Below are 22,065 nucleotides of genomic sequence, written 5' to 3'. Positions count from 1 at the left end.
ATATATATATAATGTTAGTAGCTGCTTCACGTTCTTGCCACTTGACTTCCAAGTAATGATGGCCCATGACCTGTAACTGGAAACCAAATGAGTCCTTTCTCCGTAAGTTGCCTTTGTTACAGCAACAGCAAATGAAGATAAGGCAATTTTCAAGGAATTTTTCAGTCAACTTTGTTAGACTATTTAACCACAGCAACAGGAAATGAAACTAAGGCAGCTTTCAAGGAGTTTTTCAGTCACTGACAGGATATCTACAAATTATTCATCTGACTGGGTGACTGGCTTCGAAAACTACCTCTATTAGAAGGAACAGAAAATACACAGCCAGTAAATGGAACTGTCTTTTCTAAAGTGATGGAATAGTAAGCCATTCACTAAAAGAACTTTAAAAGAACTCCCACTCTCAGGTTACCCAAGTAAGTCACATTTTCCCTGTGACTCGACTCAATGGCTCCAGGCTTTGTTCTTACTTCAGAAATCACAACCTCAAACTTGGGAAAATGCTTCAAATTATATCAGTCAAAACATTTTTAACTGACTTGGAACAATGAGCCTAGTGCTATACGAAGTGCTCTAAGAGCCAAGTGCCTAGTGCAAGGCCCAAACACACCCATGACGTAGACAGAGCTTCAAGCCTCACAGACACCTAGGCCTCCCCTTGTTGCAGCAAGTCACTGTCATTGTCTGCACTCCAAGGCTACTTTCAATTTTTCTTTCATCATCCCATCATCCTGTTTATGTAGGTATGTCAACATACATATGACTGCTTCTTCTTCCATAAGAGTCTGGTCTCCTGATCTCTGATGGCTGAACAATTAGCCATTCTTGATGGACAATCTCTCCCATGAAGCTGACTCTACCACTTTTCGGAAGCCCATTTTTCTGTCTGAGTAGGCCACAAGTTGGTCAACTGTAGCACATACTTCTGCAAACTCATGGAGGATCAGAATTATCTCTTATTTGAAGCACTCACTGTGGCATTTTTTAATTTCAAAAATTTAAGCATCATGTACCAAATGGATTACATTAGTGTAAGAAGTGGCATTTAAAGTAAGCCTTTAAGAACAGGAACGATAAACCAGGCATGGTGGCATATGTCTTCAATCCTAAAACTGGGGGAGCTGAGGCAAGAAAATTGCCTTGAATTTGAGGCCACCCTGAGCTATAAACACCAGGCCAACCTGTGCTACTACAGGAAAAACGCTTACACACACACACACACACACTGTGTGTGTGTGTGTGTGTGTGTGTGTGTGTGTGTGTGTGTGTACCAGGAAAGATGAACTAGGACATGAACATGTGGGAACAGCCTCAACAAGGGAACAAAATGAGAAACATGAGGTTCTTCCAGAAAATGGTAAAGATTTTATGTGAACCTAAAGCTCAGGCAGAATCCTAAATGGTCTTTCACAATTGCAAAATAGACCGAAGAGCGATGCACTTACAAAATGAATGTCATTATGCGGGATCTGGCTAAGCTTTGGAGACATCTGAACAAGATGCCTTTGTCACTACCAGAACTTTGAATCATTGGAAGCCACAACAAATGCATAAGAAAAGTTGATCCCAGATGGAATTATCAGTAAGATGCCATTCACAGTAGCCTAGAGAAAAAAGCAATTGTGAGCCTGATTAGGGAAGTAGCTTTGGGAACAGAATAAATATAACAAAAGCAGGTGAATTTTTTACAGAATAATGATGTGAGGGACTCCATTTTGATAACTATGGAGATGGTGGTTCCATTAAAAATAAAAAAATAGCCAGGCGTGGTGGCGCACACCTTTAATCCCAGCACTCGGGAGGCAGAGGCAGGTGGAACTCTGTGAGTTCAAGGGCAGCCTGGTCTACATAGTGAGTTCCAGGACAGCTGGGACTACAGGGAGACCCTGTCTCAAAAAGACAAAAAAAAAAATTAAAAAATAGAGGCTCAGGGAACATCTTAGAAGGGGGGTGGAAAGAACGTAAGAGCTGAAGGACGGGGAGGAGGGCTAGAAATGCTGTCTTCTGGACATGACGTAGCCATTGCACTAAGCAGCTATGGTTACTTGCACAAGACCTGCACAACATCAAGCCAACAAGATCAATTAATATTCCAAATGGCAGCACTAACAGGATTCAGTAGGTTACAAAAAAAAGAAAAGGAAAATGCATGAGGGTGGTAAGGGGTGTTGGGGGTGTCTGGGGAGTAGATATGACCAAGATAGAGTGTGTGCATGTATGGATTTGTTAAAGAACAAACAAAAGATATTCTCCTGAAAATTAGAGAAGAGGAGGAAGACGGGGGGGGGGGGAGCATGAATTCCATTTTAAATATCATGAGTCCAAAGTCTTATTAAGACAGCCAGTGAAGATGTCCACATGGAAGGAAGCAACAGTGTGGGAACTTAGGAGAAACTCTGGAAACAAGATCTCAAGTTCAAACACATTAGCAGAAAGCTTCCAGCTAAGCCACGCTGTCTAAGCGTGTTTGAAAGAAATGACGTAAGGGCCCATAGGGACAGACCCTATGCTGATGTCTAGTTTGAGGGTAGCACACAAGAGAGACTGGCCAGCCAGGTGAGAGGAAAAATCAGATGGCATAGGAGTACAGGAACCAAATAAAGCACATAATTCTTTTTTGGAGTCTAAAGGAAATACCAAAATCACTTACCTTGTTGAAAAGATGAAGGTCAAAAGCATGAAACTCAGCTGAATAGAAACTACTAAAGGAAAAACAAAACAATGAATTGAATCTAAATTAGCACCACAAAAGCGGTCCATAGCATACTTAATGGTATGCCTGGCTTCATCTAAAACTTCCATGAAACAAACAAATATTGCTAAACTGTTAGAATCGTAAATTAATAGGACCTAACCTGCTCTCCCCAGATACAATCCATGACATGTGGGGGTTGGGGAGGAGATCTAGAATCCTCTGAATTGGATCAGTAATTTCATTTGTTCAATTTAAAAGAACTGGTTTACACCAGAAAACCAGGAGTTTACTAGTTTATACTAGGAGTTTAATAGCACAAGTGTATATAAAAATGTGTACTGTAAAATAACTCATCTTGATGTTTAGTAACAAAAGATTGTTTGATACCATAATATTAATAATAGCTATGTTTGGAGTGATAGACTGAATGGACAAAACGTTGTTTTTTAAGCCTTATTCATTGTAACATTTATAGCCTGCTACTCCTTAAAAGTCAAGTTCATTTCTTGGTGCAAAATTTATTAGAAAATATGATGAAAATCTTTACATATTATTCAATGCATCTAAATTATTATATACATACAGTAATAGAACTATATATTATAAATCCTTTTTTTTTTTGCCTTTTTTTTTGAGACAGGGTCTCCCAGTAGCCCCAGCTGGCCTTGAACTCACAGAGATTCGTCTGCCTCTGCCTCCTGAGTGCTGGGATTAAAGGCGTGCACCACCACGCCCGGCTATAAATCCTTTTTAAATCATTATGAGAAATAAGGTCAATTTAAGCTTAAAATAAGTTGGTAACAAAGGGCTCAATGTAATATTTGACTTTGATACATATTAAAGCTTCTCTCATCTAACACTAACTATTATAAGTCATAAATTGGTGCATTCAACACAAAAAGCAAAGAAGGTTAAGACTACAAACTTATAACTGATGTCTTTCTAAAGAACAAATAAGATAAAGTCACTGAGTACACATAATATTAGCTAAGTATTCATTTTCAATCAGATTAACATTAGACGTGAATTCAGTGAACACAGAATTGCTTCACAATGCTAGTGAGGAGGCTAGGGGACAGCCAGGGCATCCTGCCTTCCAACTTACTTATAAAGAGTATGAGAACAAGGCTGAATTTATCCAGGTCAATGTGAGGGTTGGAGAAAGTGTCACAGAAGGTGGTGTAGATGATCATGAGGAGCACGCTGCTGCTGACAGTCCCAAAAGGAGGTTGCTTTCTTTCTAGCCAGTCCTTGATGTATCTTCGGACAATCTGAAACACAGAATCAACAGGTTACCTCTTTTCAGAGATGTGGGGGGTTGAATTGGGCATTACAAAGTGGTTTTGACAGCACAAAGATTCTGACAGAAAAGGGAGAGAATAATTTGGATGATGGCCACAGTGGATTTCAAAGTGCACTTGCCATACCACTCTTCTTTCGGGGAATTTAACATTTGTGGTGCAACTTCCACTGGGCACCCATAATGAGAGTATATTTTCAACTGCATTCAAATCCGTCCTTAATCATGCCAAATGCTCTTTGCTAGCTGTCACCGAGACATGCCCATTAAGCCTCCCTAAAGTTTATCTCCTCTGCTGATCCTAATGGATGTGTGTAATTATCACAGTCCTCTTTGCCTCAACAGACAATTCCAAGTGCAACTTTGGGAATCTTAAAAATCTGACATCTTCAAGAATTTCAAGACAGTAGATAATCAAAAGTGATCCATGGAACGTATTAATATTTAAAACACTAGCAATGCACCAGAAGTTTTTAATTAAATTATAACTCATGCTTGAAAAGCAAAAGTGCATGTGTTGTGGGAGTTTAAATAATTCACACTCTGAATATCTAGAGTTTTTTGTAAATCTGAAGACAAATGCCATTTGTACGCTTTTAGAATTCTAAAATTAACACTTAAAAATGAATACACCTGTTCCAACTTTTCTACAAAAGGACTAAGTAAAATGTAAAGTTAGAATGCAATTCCCTTTTATTCTGGGATCAAATCAGATGCTTTAAAATCAGGATAGTCTGAACACTGGTGATATCCTTTGTTTGGGCATCACAGCGGTGACTCCACTTAAAACCTTGTTTCACTTTTGAAGGACACTGTACAGGCACTACCATAAGGAGATAGTTGAGACATTTTAAGTTTTGGTTCACTCATTAGTCTGGATAATTAGATGTGAAAGTTCACAACTGGCTGAGCTACCAGGGCTCCATCAGCAATAATGAGGTCAGAGAACTTCCCCAGATAAGGTAGAGGGGGCTCTGTTGGCAGCCACTCTGTCACCAAAAAGGATTAATTCATAACAGAGCGCAGCTTTACAGATGTTAAAAACAGAACAGATGACAGGTGCCTCTTCCACAGCTGTTCTTCTTTTCTGCAGTTTCAGCTGCCTGTGGTCAACTTTACTCTGAACAGGGTTAGTGAAAGTTCAAGAAGTAAGCAATTCATGAATTTTAAAGTTTTATAGTTTATCATTGTAATTGCATTCTATTATTGTTATGTTAATATTTATTGGGTCTGATTTATAAAATTTATCATATATATGTATACACGGGAAGAAAAAAATCTCTGGTGGTTTCAGATCTATCCAAGGTTTCTGGCATCCACTGGGGATTTTCCATCCTGGGAGTAAGGGCAGAACACAGCATCTTAATCAAGCCTCTGAATGAATGGCTGCTGGATCCACTTCTCCCATCTCAAGGAGTCCCTGAGTAAATGATTGTAAATAGAGTCTTGGCAGAAAGGCCATCAGTGGGTACGAGGCCCAGGAACAAAACCTTCAAGTTTGGGTGTGGTGGGGATGAAGACAGGTACGTGTTATAGACTGATACACAGTGGTTAGGATTTCTTAAAAGTAGATCTTATATTAAAGAAATAGTTGTATTAATAAAATACTAAGATAGACATGGAAGAGTTCTCAAACCACAGTAATTTATCCACATTCATTTCCATCCTAAAAGTCAAAAATGCAGTACAGAGAAATAAGATCAGTTCTGTTACATAGTGTTATGAACTGATGTATAGAACATGAATTCTGAACAACAGCACTTGAGGTATCTTGGGCGATGAGATGGTCCCATGTCCAAACATGACACCATGACTGGTTGTGAGAACTCCACCAAGCGAGCTCATTTAGAGGTCATTTCATCATCTATGATATTTGACAGCAGGCAGGTGACAGTCCCTGATTTTAGTAGTTCAACTTAAAAAATATTATTTTTATTTTATTTTGTGTGTATGGGTGTATTGCCTGCATGTATGTAAGTACACTGGTGTTGTGCAATGCCCATGGAGGTCAGAAGGCATCCTATCTCCTGGAACTGGAGTTACAGACGGTTATTAGTGCCATGGGTGTTGAGAACAAAACCTGGGTTCTCTGCAAGAGCAGTCAGTGCTCTTAACCACTGAGCCATCATCTCTCCAGCCTCCCAGTTCAACTTCTTTAGAAAATAAAATAAATGGAAAATGCACAGAGATAATGATATCTGTGGCAACATTTACTCTTACTTTAATATACAATAATTAAAAACATACAAGTCCTGTCTCTGCAAAAGACTAGAAGGTATGATCCCAATTCCCAAAGTGAACATGCCTTTGTCTCTCTCCACCATGGCCCCCCTCTGACAAAATAAACAAATAAACATGAATGAGGTAGAACTTGAAAGCCAAAGCCATTTTAAAGCCAACACAAACATTTAATCATCAATCAATGTTATGAGCAGTAATTTGATTTAGTTAACCTAATAGTCTTTTCAAAACTTCATTACAAAGCACTGGGTCTCATAGTAGGGAAGAATTCTTTCAATATGGCAAGAAATAAGGGCTCCTGAGTCAAGAGCTCTCCTAGCCTAAACACATCCATTGGTTAATGCTGGATACTTAATCTTGATGAAAACAACTGAAGAGTTGGGAACCGGAAGCGCCCACAAAGGGACACAGTAACCCTAGAAGGAAACAGATCTTTTAGCTTTCAGCCTCATTTTGGGATCTCTGGCTGTGTTTCCTAAGCGAAGTCAAGCATTTTATATCTCTAGGCTCCACAGAACTTTCCTGTCCTGCTCTAAAACTAAGTTCACAGAGCAGCTGCTTTTGCATTGTGTAACTAGAAAAGTGCTAAAATATTTCATAAACAAATATGAGTGAAGTGCTGTTGACATGCCTTGAAAATGTGGTTTGGCTGTACGCTCCAGAAAGCGCCACCTTGCAGTTCATCAACTGTACTTCTGACAGCCATTCCATCTTTCTTAAGAATTCTTGTCACTTAAAAATTCTCCAGACTTCTTTTGCCTTATTGAAAATTTTAGTAATCTTTGAGGAACTAAGACTTCGCTAGAGATTAGTGCATCCTGATACTGTTCCCAGAGAGGACTGTGGGAAAGAAGACAAATCAAGACGAGGTGGGAAGAGGTATCTGGGTGAGGCGACCAGGTGGACCTTTGTTCAGAACTTAGATTAAATTTGTTTGTCCTTGGTGTTGAGAGAAACTGAGGCATTAAAAATAAAGTGACAAACCCTCATTAACTCTTTTGCTTTCCTCTGTGGAGAAGGAAAAAAAAATTCCTCCCACAGGAAGGTTTGCATTTTGTCTCATCTTCAATATTTTGATTTTCGCTATTTTAAATTAAGTAGCAGGAAGGATTAAGGGGAAAATTAAACTTGACTATACTTCTAATAAGCTGGGTTTCATATCAATTATTATGCAGCTTCAACTTGGAAATCAGTAAAAAATGACACATCTTGGGTGAAAAATGTTGATAGACCAAGATAACTGTGAAGGGCGACATCCATCACTTCAGTTTTCTTAATTTTTTTTTTTTCTGGTCAAGCTATTTCCTTGCTTTTTCTTTCTGCTCTGTCTTTACATTTATAAATTGAATTTGGACTGAGGATACATGATAGATAATTCTTCATGCTAAGCCCGAGTTTTAAAATGTATTTCTTTTCCGGGTGGCTTCCAATCCTTCAATGTTCGTCCCCACTGCATGGAAGTCCTGTATTTTCACGAGAGGTTTGTCGCTTTATTGAGATCACAGTGAAAAGGTCTTATAAGACAGATGAAGTCAAACCTAATTTTTGTAACCCTTTTCTCTTGAACTGTTTTATTAAATATTGATTAGGTTTAACTTAGTATTAGCATACTTTACAAAAAGAATCATGTAGGTGAATATATAATATATGGAGCATATATGAGTATAAACAATCATAAGTGGAAATAATAAATGCCCACTAGTGATTATAAGCATCAGCTTTGAAGAACTCTTTCCTATTGTGACTTCATTTCTTTCTCCTGAGAACGACGGTAGAAACATTATCTTGCTGAGGATACAGTTGACAACAGAGGCCCACAGAGCCCAGACATCTTGCAGGAAGGCAAAAAGCTGGTCATGTAGGTGGGTAGGACTGGGATCTCTATTTCCCAAGAGAACCTGCCATCAAGTCAAGGCACAACCTGGAGTCAGGTTGTACACGACCTTGAATCCTGGCTTTATTCCTTCCTCTGACATCTTGGACAAATTCCTTAAGTTCCCTGTGCCTCACGAGTAAAAGGAGCGTGACAAGAGTTACAGAGAGGACCAAGTAATTCACTAAACATAAAGTGCTTCAGAAATGAATGGTTAAATGGTTCCTATTCTTATTTCCAGGTTGCAGTTTGGTGAAGTTTCTAACACTGTTTAACAGAACATCCTACTGCATAATGTGACAGCAAGTACATGAAATGCAGTGAAAACAGCTCAGACCTAATACAACGTCATATGTGCCAACTGTACCACAATTAATTAATAACACTAAGCTTAGCTATAGATGATGCCCATTTAATATGAAGGGCCAACTGTAAACTGTGAAACAGATCATGAGTGGAGAGACCAGAGGATGCACGAATGCTAATACATAGGTATGCATATAGATGACTAATCTACAGAGGGAAAAGGTGGGCTTTATTGTGACGCTTTGAAAACTAGCCAGGGTGAAAGAAAATAATGAAAGGTGGAGGAAATTCAGTGTCACCATCATTTATTCATAAGTCATTCTTAAATATGATGGATAAAATAAGTATTTGTCACAAACTCTTAAACACCTGAGTTTGTCAGAAAGGATGGAAAAACACCATCATGCCACAAATTTTCCTTCTTTTGAGAATGGACAGACGCAGCCATCTCCTAATTATGTGGGAAACACTGGTCTTATCTCACAGTCCTACACCATCAACTCCCTGTCCTAGTTTCTATAGATATGAAAGAAAGGCTTGAAGTCCCGTGTGTAGCTGGCCAGTACTGGAACGCCAAACTAAGCCCCCACACATCGGGGCAAGTCCACAGTGACTTCAACCAAAAGGAAGCACTGTTTAGAGAAAATACAGAGAAATGAAATTTACCCACAGAAATATGATTAAAAGTTGAATTTTGATAAAGCGTCATTATTACTAAAAGGTTCAGGAAATTTTATTCAGCTCACATGCCCAGTCTTTTCCCTCCAGTTCCCTTGTTTGTTTAACAGATGACAGGAATCTCATTTTAAAAGGTGCATCTAACAGCTCATGGAAATGTTTACTTCTGTAATTTGGCCCTTCTTGTTACAAACAAGAAGCTAGACTAAGTTGCCTGGCATCTGAGTGCACATGAGCACTTCCCACGAGGTCTGCAAAGGTCACATCACACAGTTTAGGTGAGTCAATGGATGAAAGATCGATATAAAGACAAACTAGGCAGAAGGTCCCTTCTTTGGGGAGCTTATATTCTATTTGGAGAGCTGAATGAAAAGTAAGCTAACAAAGATGCAGGAAATGACACAAACTAAAAGTATAAACGACATGGCCTGATTGTGACTTGTGGCAACGGAAAAGACACTGGAGGAGGCGGAGGAAAGGTCTTTCTTGGGATGTAAAAGGTGGCGAGGTGTTCCAGGCAAAGGCTCTAGAGAAGAAAGGAAGATGGGATGTCGGAGAAACAAGCACGTGTAAAGGGCAGGTGCAGGGGCAGTACAAGGGGCTTGGAAATAGAGGGCGTGTGAGACAGTCCTGAAGAGCAGAAAAGAGGACTTACCCAGGAGAAGAGTTGCACAGACATCTTGCCTGACTTTTTATTTGAGGCCATGAACTTCAAGCACAATGGGACTAATGCGTTTTAGAAGTGGGACGCTGCTTGAAGACAGTGAAGTAAAATGGAGACAAAGTGAGGTGAGAAAAAGCTAAGGTCTGTCAGGGAATGAAGGTACTGATGGCAGCTCAGGTGCATACACAGAGTAGGTGGTCAGGTGGAACTGGCGATGGGGCTTTTCAAGCCAATACAAACAAGGGAGAAAAGGACGGAGGAACTCAAAACACTTGCAGAGGAGTGATTATAACGCTACACTATGGGCTCTAAGCTGGGTCAGAAGAAAAGTAACAGTAAGGCCCCCTGATACGGCTCTTGATGAGGCTGAAGATACTGGTTAGAACATAGGAGTTTACGAAAAGGTTGTGCCTGACAAGTGAGCTGCCTGAGGTAGATCCTAAGGGTCATAGAGGCTTCTGGCTACTCCTAAAGCACTTTCATGTGCATCAGAAAAAGGAATCCCTTCCTTAGCATAGCATATTTCCTCCTGCCAGAAAATTGTAGTAATAAATGTTCATTTCTACAATGCCTGTAAGATGACCACACTTCTTGGAGGTGTGGCATATTGTCCTTGATACAGTCTATACAATGCAGGCCAAGATTCTTCTCACAGGAGCAGGTGGCTGGGGTGGGGAGGCCTGTTCCAGAACCCTTCCCTCTTTCCCTATGTTGCACAGGGACCCGAGACTCCCTGTCCACACAGCAGTACTTACCTGAAACAACTGCCTCACAGACACTGCCCTTTGTTCTTAGTGTCCCTGTGCATGGCCCGCCTCATCTGTGGATTCTTGGATTAGAAATATTTGAGGAGGCTGGAGAGGTGGCTCAGCGGTTAGGAGTGCTGGCTGCTCTTGCAGAGGACCTGGGTTCAATTCCCAGCACCCACATGGCAGCCAACAACCATCCATAACTCCAGTTCCAGGGAAATCCAACATCTTCTGACCTCTGCGGGCACTGCACAATATGGGTGCACTTATACACACACAGGCAATACACTCATACATATAAAATAAAATAATAAATAGAAAATTGTTAAAATTTAAAAAACAATTGCCTTTGTACTGAACCTGTATAGGCTCTTCTCCCTAACCCTTATTCTCTAAGCGATTTACATAGCATTTGAACTGTACTGATTAGGTAGTACAAGTAATCTACAGAGACTTCAAAGTATACAAAAAGTTACGTCTAAGATACATCCAAATACTATGCTATTTTAGGAACTTGACCACTCCTGGATTTTTTTAGTGGTGGACCCTGGAACCAATCCCCTTAGATACTAAGGGACAACTGTACTTAATTATTTTTCAAGATTTTTTTTTCAGGTAATTTCTGGGAAAGAAAAAGTCACTGTTCTCTAGTAGCTATAATTCAGAGGCCTAAAAATATAATCCTGAACAAATAGCAATGTAGGAAAAATGTCTGCTGGGCCCCCCCTGTGGGCAAGTTCAAAGTTTTCCTCTGTCAATCTTTTTGTATAGCTTAATCCTTCCTACTGAGTACACTATTGAATATACCTGCTAATAGTCACCTATGGCGATTACCACTCAGGTGAACTGACAGATCCAGCCAATAAATATATATTGACTTCCTTCTATAAGCAAGGAGGTAGAAAAATTAAGAAGATATCGTCTCTACTTCCAGGAAGTTCACAAGCAGATGCTTATTTCTGTTGGTAAAGTACCATGGGTAAACTAGAGCTGAGTACAGGCCAGCAAAGTCATATATTACAGAATACATGAAATCTGGTGGGGGGGCTATAGGGGTGCAGATAGAGAAGGGGGTCTAAATATGATTAAGATGTAGTATATGAAATATACAAAAATTCAATAAAAATATACATATTGGAAAAAAGGAAATTTTGAGAATAGTGAGACAGGTGAAATCTTACATTTTTCTTATCATTCCACTTAGTTGTCTTTCCCTGTGAATATCTTTTTTTAATTGCCCTGAACTTATGTAAGAATTCACAATTTGTGGGGCTGGAGAGATGGCTCAGCAGTTAAGAGTGTAGACTGGTCCTAGCATCCACATCGAGCCGCTCACAACTACTTGTACTCCAGCCCCAAGGGATCCAACACCCTCCATGGGCTCTGCATTCATTGCACACACCAACACGTAGAGATACACATACATACACATAATTAAAATAAATCCTAAAAAAGAATTCACAGTATAAAATATATAGAAAAAATGGCTCTAAGGGGTGACCTACCTGTCCAATAATGAGAGGAACCACAACTGTCATAAAGAGCTGGGAAAAAATAGACGTAAAAGGCACAGAGGAGGATGAGCCGAGCTGCAAAACCAGAGAACAGGAGTCAGACTTCCTCTGAGCCAGCAAGGAAACAGTGCTGTTAATTAAATAACACAACGAATGAATTCCAGTTCCATAGACTGCTCACATGCACCAAAGATCTGGCAGCAATCAGACAGAGCAAGTGAAGTTACCTCTAATTTTGTAAATTTAACCTAAAATAGGTTAATAAGTATTTTAACGTATGATTTTATTGGAAAATCAAGATTAAGGGAAAAATTCTAGCTGTGTAATCATCTTAAATTACATTTTCTTAATAGATTTCTGGATAGTAAAGTTATTTTGTGCTATAGTAATATGGACCACGATATTTCACCTACATGATGTGATTTTTTAAATTTCATCCATTTAGAATACCTAGAATAAACAACTACATCTCATTCTCTGATCATATTAGTATATTTATGCAAATAAAAAATTTTCTAAATTTCCTTCAAATCAAAACAAGTCTCACATCCATTATAATTCATTTTTATACAAGTTTTGGCACATGAGAAATCTTAAAACACAACCTCTTTTTATTTATATATTTTTATTTTATGTGTATGAGTGCTTGCTTCATGTATGTAAATGTGCCACATGCATGCAATGCCTACAGAGGCCAGAAGATGGCATAAGATCCCTTGGAACTGGAGTTACAGTTATTAGCCACCAGGTGAGTGCTAAGAACCTAACCCAGGTCCTCTGCAAAAGTGACCAGTGCTCTTAACCACTGAGCCATCTTTCCAGCTCCTCTTTTTCTTTTTTAAAGAGTTTATTATTTTTAGAGAGAGAGAGAGAGAGAGAGAGAGAGAGAGTGTGTGTGTGTGTGTGTGTGTGTGTGTGTATTCATGAGCACAGATGCCCATGGAGGCCTGAGGCCTTGGATCCCCTGGAGCTGGAGCTATACGTGGTGGGAACAGAACTCAGAGCAATACCAATACACGCTCTTAACAGCTGAACCATCTCTCCAGCCCCTTCTTTTTCTCTCTGTGTGACTATGTGCACCTGTGTGTGCCATACTTTGTGTGTGGTACTCAGAGGACAATCTCAGGTGTTGCCTGCACCTTCTACTTGTTTGAGATAGGGTCTCTCGTTCAATGCTGTGTACACTAGGCTGGCTGGCCTATGAGTTCCTGGGGATTCTGTCTCAGCCTCCCATCTCACTGTAGGAGAGCTGGCATTATAGATGTGCACTACTCTGTCCAGCTTTATGTGGGTTCCAGGGATTTGAACTCAGGGCCTCATGCTTGCATGGCAAGTGCTTTCTCCACTGAGTCATTTTCCCAGTACCCTTAATGTTTCAACTTAAATTTCAATATACTTGTCTTAAATTTCTATGCCCTAATAAAGTTTATAAGTCCCATTTTTTCCCGCTTCCCTCCTCTTTTTTTGAGATAGGCTCGTCCCTGTAGCCCCAGCTGGCCTGGAACTCACTATGTAGTCCAGGCTGGCCTTGATCTCAGAGAGATCCACCTGCCTCTGCCTCTTGAACGCTGGAATTAAAGGTGTGCAGGACCATGCCTGGCTCCTTCCTTGTTTTTTGAGTCAATCTCAGCTTCACAGTGATTCCCTGAAGCCTGAATGATTATCTCCTTACACAGCTGCACGTTCATATTAGCCTCAACAATCAAGAATCACTGAGTTTTCCTATGAACTTTCTTACGTTTTACAAAATCTCCTTCTGGTCTTCAAACCTCTTTGGACCGTTAATGGCCTGTCCGTGGATGTTCATCTCCTCCAGCCCTTTTTGTAACAAGGTTCTCCCAAGTCATCAATAACTATCTCCCTGGACCTCAGAGCTTATTTTCACCCTCCTATAGATCAGATCTCAAATTTCATATTTATCTAAGTTTAATTAGAGTTAGAAATGTCTTTTGGAAAATAATTATGTTAATGGACAACAAAGTGGCAATGACTGAGGCAGAATGTCAAATCAAATCAAATACTCGAATGAATGACATCACCAGCTCAGAATGAAATGATGTAGACTCAGTGTTTTTACTGATTCCCTTCCTTCCTTCCTCCCTCCCTCCCTCCCTCCCTCCCTCCCTCACTCCCTTCCCTCCTTCCTTCTTTTTTATTAGACAGGGTTTTTCTATATAAGCCATGTTGTCCTGGAATTTACCACAATAGTTCAGGCTAGCCCTGCCTGTAAGATTCTCCTGCCTCAGCACCCAAGTACTGAAATTATATCCAGCATCATGTCCAGCTTTGATTTCTGAGTTGTGACTGAATTGTTTATGAAATCTTTTCTCCACCCTGGTAAATCATAAAATTCTGTTACTATTTTCAGTCCCAATCTATATACATTTAAGGTGTCAGAAATGTATGTCCCACCCACCAGTGGACCTGCATTCATTCCGTACTAGCTTCAATACTGATCACTGGTTGTCAATTTAATCACCCCTCCTAAAAAAGTGTAGGCTTTATTGACAGTATAAGGTAAAGAAATGCAGAGTCAGAGGAAATGAGGCTGAGCAAGAACGCAGCATCCCGCACATGACCACTCTGTGGATGCTAGGAGCTTCTTTTATGTAAAACTAAATAATTAAAAAGTAATAATTACACTCTATTTTATATCAACTGTGCATTTGAAGTAGAAACTACTCAATGCATACATTCTCTTCATAAATATTAACTCTAAATTTCTTCCTGATGTAAAGGTTGAAAAAAATAGATTTAGGCACTGGAGGAACTTCAAATAATAAAGTTTTCAAGTTCTGGATGTCCACTCCATGTTTTATTCATAGGGTTTAGCATGTCTGGAGAGAACAGTAGGATGCGGACTTATAACCATGATGTAAGTGACAGCTCCTACCTGGAATCTCATGGCTCAGCTCTCACATTCTTGGCTCTCCTTTCTCTTAACTTTAAGTTTAAAAAATGTTTTTAGTGTGGATGTACAGCTTAAAGGTAAAGTGTTTGTCTTGCGTGCACAAGGCCTTGGGTTTAATCCCTAGCACTGTGCAATAAGAAATTAACTAAATGAACCTGAAAATAATGAGTACCTATATCAAGCCATGTTCCCTCTGCAGGTTCATGTAAAGGAAATTTATTTTTATATTTTAAATTTTATTGTTTTTATTTTATGTGTATGAGCGTATTGCCTGCATGTATGTAAATGCACTCATGTCATGCAATGCCGTGTCAGAAGAGTGCGTCAGATCGCCTGCAACTGAAGTTAGGAGGGCTGTTAGCTGCTATGTAGGTGCTAGGAATCAAACCCAGGTCCTCTGCAAGAGCAGCCAGTACTCTAAACCCCGGAGTCATCTCTCCAGCATCAGGAAATTTATTTTAACAATATTTTAAAGACACTATGTATTTTAAATTTTCTATACAGCAAATATTATGTCATTGTACAGTCAATATTTAGAAACTTCACATTAATAGAAGACAACAGAATACTGAAATGGATTAAGGAGAAAGTTGTCCATGATCTCCAGGTTCCCGTTCTCCTGTAGGACATCTAGGACCTATGCATCACTTGATCAGAAACACAGGTTAGGCCAGGAGTGGTGGTACACGCCTTTAATCCCAGCACTCAGGAGGCAGAGGCAGGTGGATCTCTGTGAGTTCCAGGCCAGATGGGGCTACTGGGAAACCCTCCCATAAATCTGTCACCCACCCTTACACTGGTGTTACTGGCCCAGGGAATGGAGTCCTTCTAAATGGTCAGTGATGACAAGGGTAGTGTGGAAGGGCAGCAGCAGGAAAAGAGAAGAGGAGGAAAGGGAGGAAGAGGAGGTGGGGGGAGGAGGAGGAGGAGGAGGAGGAGGAGGAGGGGAAAACGGGTTAGAATGACCCTCGTCTGAGGTCTTGTCAGATGAGAGATGACACTCAGTTATACAGAGATAGCTGGATCTCTGAAGGCAGTGGAGGTGCTGGCAGGGATGCTGGGGAAGAAGTCCTGCAGCGTGGCTTTCTTAGAAGTAGCTATGAATGGAAGGAAACTTTAGTGCTGTAGTCTAATTAGGCATAAGTTCTTTCTTTTGAATTGGCTCCACACTTGTGGTCAGTGTGAAGATTCACAGGCACCCTTGGGGGAGTTTCTGATGTTATGGCTTGTGCCCTGGCATCCAGAAGAAAGAGCACTAGGCACCTGGTACAGCATGTGAGACCACAACTAGAGAAGTACAAACCCCAATCACTTTGTATGCAGGCCTGATCCTAACTGAAGTGGACGGAAAGATGCTGCTGGAAAATTTGCTTTTTCATATTTTAATGGGGAATCTAGTGTGGACAATGGGACCTTGGGAATCATGGAGAATGTGCTCCTCAGTGTGCTTGGAAGTGTAGAACCCTGAGACCCTCTTCATTCACCCGCTACCCCCCAACCCCTCCAGACCTCCACTAATTGCTCTTTTAGCTTCTGTAAAATGCTTGGCTGCTGCTTTAGACATGACTAAATATGCCCTGACTCCCACCTGCTATTCCCCTCCCCCTTCCAGGAAACTATAGATTAACCAAGCCCGAGCATAAAAACTGCCCTATAAGGTAAAAACAGAGACTCCTGGCCCCACAGGTAACAGTCAGCACATTCCACAGCCCTGAGAATAGCACCCACCAATAAGAAACTTCCAGGGCTGCATCTTATACATCCAATCTGTTTAAAATTATGTTGGCGTTCGCGGGCTTCTTGAACCAACCAAAATGTATCTTCAGTATCCCCCCCCCCTTTGTCTAAAACCTATAAAAGGCTCCAGTCTCCCTTACTCTGGGCTCTCAGCATGGATCCGTTGAGTTGGTGAGGTCTGAGAGCCCGAGCTTAAGCCCGAATAAACCATAAACCTTTGCTTTTGCATTTTGGTGTGTTGGGTTCTCGGTGGTCTCTTTGGGGGTCCAGTGGATGGGGTACAACAGAAGTACCTGGAATTGGCAGGCCAATTTTATAGGTTAAGGACCAAGCAAGTACCCTGGGCTTCACTGAGCTATCCTAGCAGATTTAGAGATAAAATCTCAAACTGCCAAGCTTTAAGATATATCATAGTAAGCAACCTAGTTATTACCTAATTTCTTGAATATTGTACTTCAAAGAAGAAAACTAACAAGTAGGTTGGCTTTCTGGCTTTCATATCTTATACCAAGAAGAAATGATACATGAAAACTCAAAATGTAGGAATTTAAGTCTTTTGTGTTCAGTCACTCCAATGGTGACTGGACGCTTCATGGTAGCTGGGGCACATGCTAGGTGCTAGCGTTTTAACAGGGGACAAAGTGCAAATGACTCCTCTGCTGCTTTTTAGAAGGTGAGGTCTGAGCTGGGAGTGGCAGTGCACGCTTTTAGTCCCAGCACCTGGGAGGCAGAGGCCGGTGCATCTCTGTGAGTTCAAGACAAGCCTAGAGTACATGGTGAGTTCCAGGCCAGCTGAGGCTGCTGGGAGACCCTATCTCAAAAAGACCAAAGAAAGGGTGAGGTCTGGTCTGTGAGGGGGCCTGCCTATCACTCAGTGCACACCAACCTCTCCCTTGGGAATTTCATCCTCTCCTGCTTACAGTGGGGAACGTTCTAGTCTTTTTCCAAGATACGGTTTAAGCATCATTCTTTAGAAATGCTTTCTAAAGTCTCCTCCCAAATGTTGCTTTGCTCCTCTCTCCTTTTCTGAACCACAGTTCTGTTTTCATTGGAGCTCTCAGAACCCTTCATTTTTCTTGTTGATAAATCCTTCTTTGAGGCAGACTGCAGGCACCTGAAGGCTGAACACTGTCTTATTCATGGTTTACAACTAGGGAAGTGCTCCTCAAACTTCCTCACATCAGAAACAGCAGGAGGGCTAGTTAAAGCTGATTGCTTAGCCACACTCAGTTTCTGATACAGACACTGGGGACAGAGATGGGTTCTGGCAAGATTGGCAAACCTTGCCAGGTCACAGTGCTGCTGCTGAATGGGCTGTGCTGGGTTCACACTCTGGGAATCCCAAATCTAGTACAGAGCTGGTGTTCAACAAATACATGTGTCCGTTAGTGAATGCCTGTAATACACAGGGAGAAAAGAGGCCTGACGGTATTTCCTTTGCACTGAATCAACATAACTACTTTATAAAGTCCTATGGAATTCACAGTCCTGTCCTCCCTCCACCCAGTTATCTCCTAGGCTTACAAAAACAACATCAATTATACACTTCTATGTGGCAGACACTAGTTTAAATGCTTAATGTATGTCAAAAAGTTTGACCCTCACAGTGACCCCTTGAAGTGAGTCTAATTATTAACCCCACTTTAGTGGTTCATGGTTAAGTAAGCAGGACATGGCCACCATAGCCAGAAAGTGACAGAGCAGGGTCTGAACCCAGAAGTGCAGTTCCAAAGCCCTCAACACTTCATCCCTCTACTGTATGCCAATTTCAGAGGGCTCAGAATGTGGGTGAGGGGACAGGAGTGGAAGCTCCCCTTTTCTTGCTGGTAGGTGGAGGCTGGGGTAAAAGACTCTAAGGAAACTGAGAGCTAGTGCCTTTCTCAACTGAGATCGGATTGAGTCAGGGGCACAGAAAATCATTTGAGTGATACTTTTCTCAGTACTCTCAATGGTACATAACTAGTACCAGGTTAGATGCATCAGAGAGGTTTATTCAGTACGCACAATGGATGCCTCAGGGCAGCTGGGCTTAATTCTCCAACCTGGCAGAGAAAGGCTCAGTGGAAGCAGGGTTGACTGCTCTCAGTACATTCAATTTAATAACGATTTCGCTTGGAGAGAATCTGGGAGTTCAGTTGGTAAAATATTATGGGTCCAAAGTAGCCAGGCTCAGAAAGACAAATAAGTGACAGTTCTGATGAAGAGAGGCTGTCTGCTGAATCACGGTTATCAGCTGAGCATTAGAAAACAGATGGTACATTTTAAATCACTGCTGTAAGTGAGCTGACCTGTAAACTGCCATTAATGCTCCAGGTCTTCAGTTGCCCTATTGTGTAATCAGCCTTTATCTCTTATCAGGGAAATCCATCAGCCACAGGCGTTGCTACTATTTGTGTCTCCTCTCCACTACTAAAACATTATTGTATTAAATAATTCACCCATTGATGACTGGCCTTCATTTTCATTAGCACCATGTTTAGGGGACCAGGAAGAGCTATTTAACAGTTTATACTGTAGAATAGCAAAGTCAAACTTTTTGGCTGTAAAATCAGAAAGAAGTAGCTTTGGACATAGTCAAAGATTCTATCTTCCTCACACAGACACAGGGCCCAGCCCTAGGGGAAGAGGAGAGGAAGGCTTGCTTAATATTGGATCCAACTTTCTTGTAAATACAGCATAAACGCCCGTGTCTACTGCCTGTCACAAAGGCCAGCATTAGAGGGAGAGTCTCCCCAAGCCTCCCCAATTGCTACCTTTCCCGTGAACTACAGTTCCATCTTCTCTCAGTCTCTTGCTCTTCTCTCAGGGGTATAAGCAAACTAAACTGATTACTTACATGAAACTGATGAACTAAGTGTGTGCCAGGTGACAGACTCAATGTAACAATGACTATGATTTTTATCAATGTGAGGAATATGGTTGACTGACAGCCATGCTGACTCAGTTGCCTCCACCAAACTAAAACTGGGTTACTGAACAGAGTGCCTTTAGTAGATGAGAGTCTTCTTTTTTTTTAAATAACTAACTACATGGTATTTTTTTCTTCTCTGAGAAATAAAGAAGAAAACAGGTTTCAAAAAAATTTTTTAAAAGAAAATAATATGAAAAGTATGGCTTCGTTTTTATGCTCTGACTTACCCTTTTCATCTTTATTGAGGTATTGACAGTTATATATTCAAGGTTTACAAGGTAATGATTAGATATGGTAGAATGGTTGCTATAATCAGGTTATTTAATATATCCAGCAGCATACACAGTTGCCTTTTTATACATGTGGTAAGAATACCTCAGATCTACTCTTTTAACAATTTTTTTAACCATGCAATGGACCATTTACCTAGAGTCCCATGCTATAATTAGGTCTCAACATACTCATCTTAAAACCTAGGTTGTACCCAGATTTTGCACTCTGCCCCTGGACACTGAAATGCCCCATTGAATTCTATGATTCTATGAGTTTGGCATTTTTAGATTCCTCCTGTAAGTGAGGTCATGTTGTATTTGCCTATTTGTGTCTTATTTCATTTAGCTCAATATCCTGTGTTCATCCATATTGTATGCTAATTCAAATTGTAAGATGAAAGGGTTACTTTTCAATTACTTTGATGGAAACTTTTTTTCTTTTGGTAGTTCTGAGGATTGAAATCAGGATGAAATGCATGTTATACCTCTGAGGCACACCCTCAATCTTGATGGAAACTTTATGTGTATATCATAGGTCTTGGTTACTCAAAACACAGACCATAAAGTAAAATTTGTCCTATTGAACCACGAATTAGCTTCTCCTGACCCAAAGGGGAAGCTAGAGGGCTAGGGGCAGGGGTCCCCAGGGGCATCTAGGAACTAACTTTGCTCTCTATTTTTTGACCATATATTTCATCTTGTCAATCTGGAGTTTGGTTAAAGAACCAGAAAGTGTGTTTAAGTTTCTCTAGAAGGTGACAAGGGTAGCAGCAAGCCGGCAAGTCTTTCCACTATGGCACTCCTCCCTGCTCAGGAAGCCGCCTCTAGCTGGGTCAGAAGTCCAGGGTCAGTGGTGACAATGGCACCTGAGTCACTGGTCCTTGAGAGTTATCAGTGTTATTTCTAGAGCTTTTGAATCTGCTTCCCAAATGTCCTCCCCACCCCTCTTTTCCCCATTATGATTCAATGAGGTGTGTACCTGGAGGGATCTAGCATGAACATTTACAAAGGTTCTGTGGATTAGCTAGCTTCACAGAAGTCTCCAACAACCACCTCTGTGTGATTTATACACAGTAGGAAAAGACAAGAGGAGATTAGTCTCAACCCAACCTAAGGAACTTTTGGTAATTGATGGTTACTGGGAGGGGGACAGACAGTATCTAATAGGGATAAGAGTCTTGGTGGGCCCATTGGATGGACCTGCACTGAAAGACATTTGGGGACACAAATCAGACTCTATAGGCCTCATAATATATCTAAGACAGTACATTAAATTGGGTGGGGGGCAGAAGGGGGAGGTACAGATAGGGTAGGGAATGTAAATACCATTAAAACCATATTGTACTTGCAAAAATTCAATTAAAAAAAAAACATCAGAAAGGAAATCTAACAGAAGAAATAGTCAAATCAATAAATCAATAAAACAGCTTGGTGCACTGTGTTTACATATGTGCACTGTACTTACATATGTGTTGTGTGTGTGTCACAAATGCATGAGTATATGTGTCCCGTTATCACAGGGCCTTATAAATATCTATTTACTTGATGAGGGGCCAGATTGCTAAGAAATCAAGTCACAGAAATGGGTTCATTTAATAGCAGGGCCAGTGGTGCCCCGCTTACTGATGGGGTGCACTGACTACATAGCCACTACACAATCCAGCTCTGCAAGCCTCAAAGCTGCATGCTGTTGAATAAAGAACATAGTAGTGGTTTTTAAACACTGTTAGTGATAACCACATCTCAGGGAAGGAAGCATGTGCATGTTTTGGGTTTTTCTTTGTTTTTTTGTTTTTTGTTTTCTGTCTTTTTGAGACAGGGCTGGTCTGGAACTCACTATGTAGACCAGGCTGGCCTTGAACTCACAGAGATCCAGAGATCCGCCTCCGCCTCCAGGTGCTGGGATCAAAGCATGCATGACCACGCCTGGCTGCATGTGCAAGTTTTTAAGTGGTGCTGGTGCTGGACACAACAGAATCAGACTTGTGTGCACGAAAAGCAGATTTCTCGAGAAATTCCAGAAGTTTCCGCCTACCTTCTACCATGTCATGTTCCTCAAACACAAGTGTTCTTTCAGTATAAAATTCATGTAAGAAATGACCTCTAGGAAACGCTTCCTATTTAGTAATCTCTTTTGAAATTTTTATATGATTAATATTTGCGATAGTTAGAATTTCTACCCTGACTTGTAATTATCTGTGTCTGCATCTTATT

At 40.8% G+C, this 22,065-nt stretch overlaps 1 protein-coding gene across 5 annotated transcripts in view; it reads right to left on the bottom strand.

The window, feature by feature from the left end:
- Slc10a7 (solute carrier family 10 member 7) overlaps positions 1-22,065 on the bottom strand; it is a 276,689-nt gene that overhangs the window by 41,154 nt on the left and 213,470 nt on the right. For 2 of the 5 annotated variants that reach the window (XM_017796730.2, XM_029560811.1), the window contains exons 7-9: positions 12,012-12,095; positions 3,801-3,966; positions 2,651-2,702 (exon numbers count right to left, since the gene is read on the bottom strand). In XM_017796730.2, coding sequence (XP_017652219.1) covers positions 2,651-2,702; positions 3,801-3,966; positions 12,012-12,095 — 302 coding nt within the window. The other 3 variants (XM_017796731.2, XM_017796732.2, XM_029560813.1) reach the window with 3 other exon arrangements.

Source organism: Nannospalax galili, unplaced genomic scaffold, assembly GCF_000622305.1.
Source record: "Nannospalax galili isolate Female #2095 unplaced genomic scaffold, S.galili_v1.0 scaffold1272, whole genome shotgun sequence".
Taxonomy (NCBI): domain Eukaryota; kingdom Metazoa; phylum Chordata; class Mammalia; order Rodentia; family Spalacidae; genus Nannospalax; species Nannospalax galili.
Note: the sequence above shows the minus strand (reverse complement) of the source record. Positions and strands in the feature narration are given on the sequence as shown.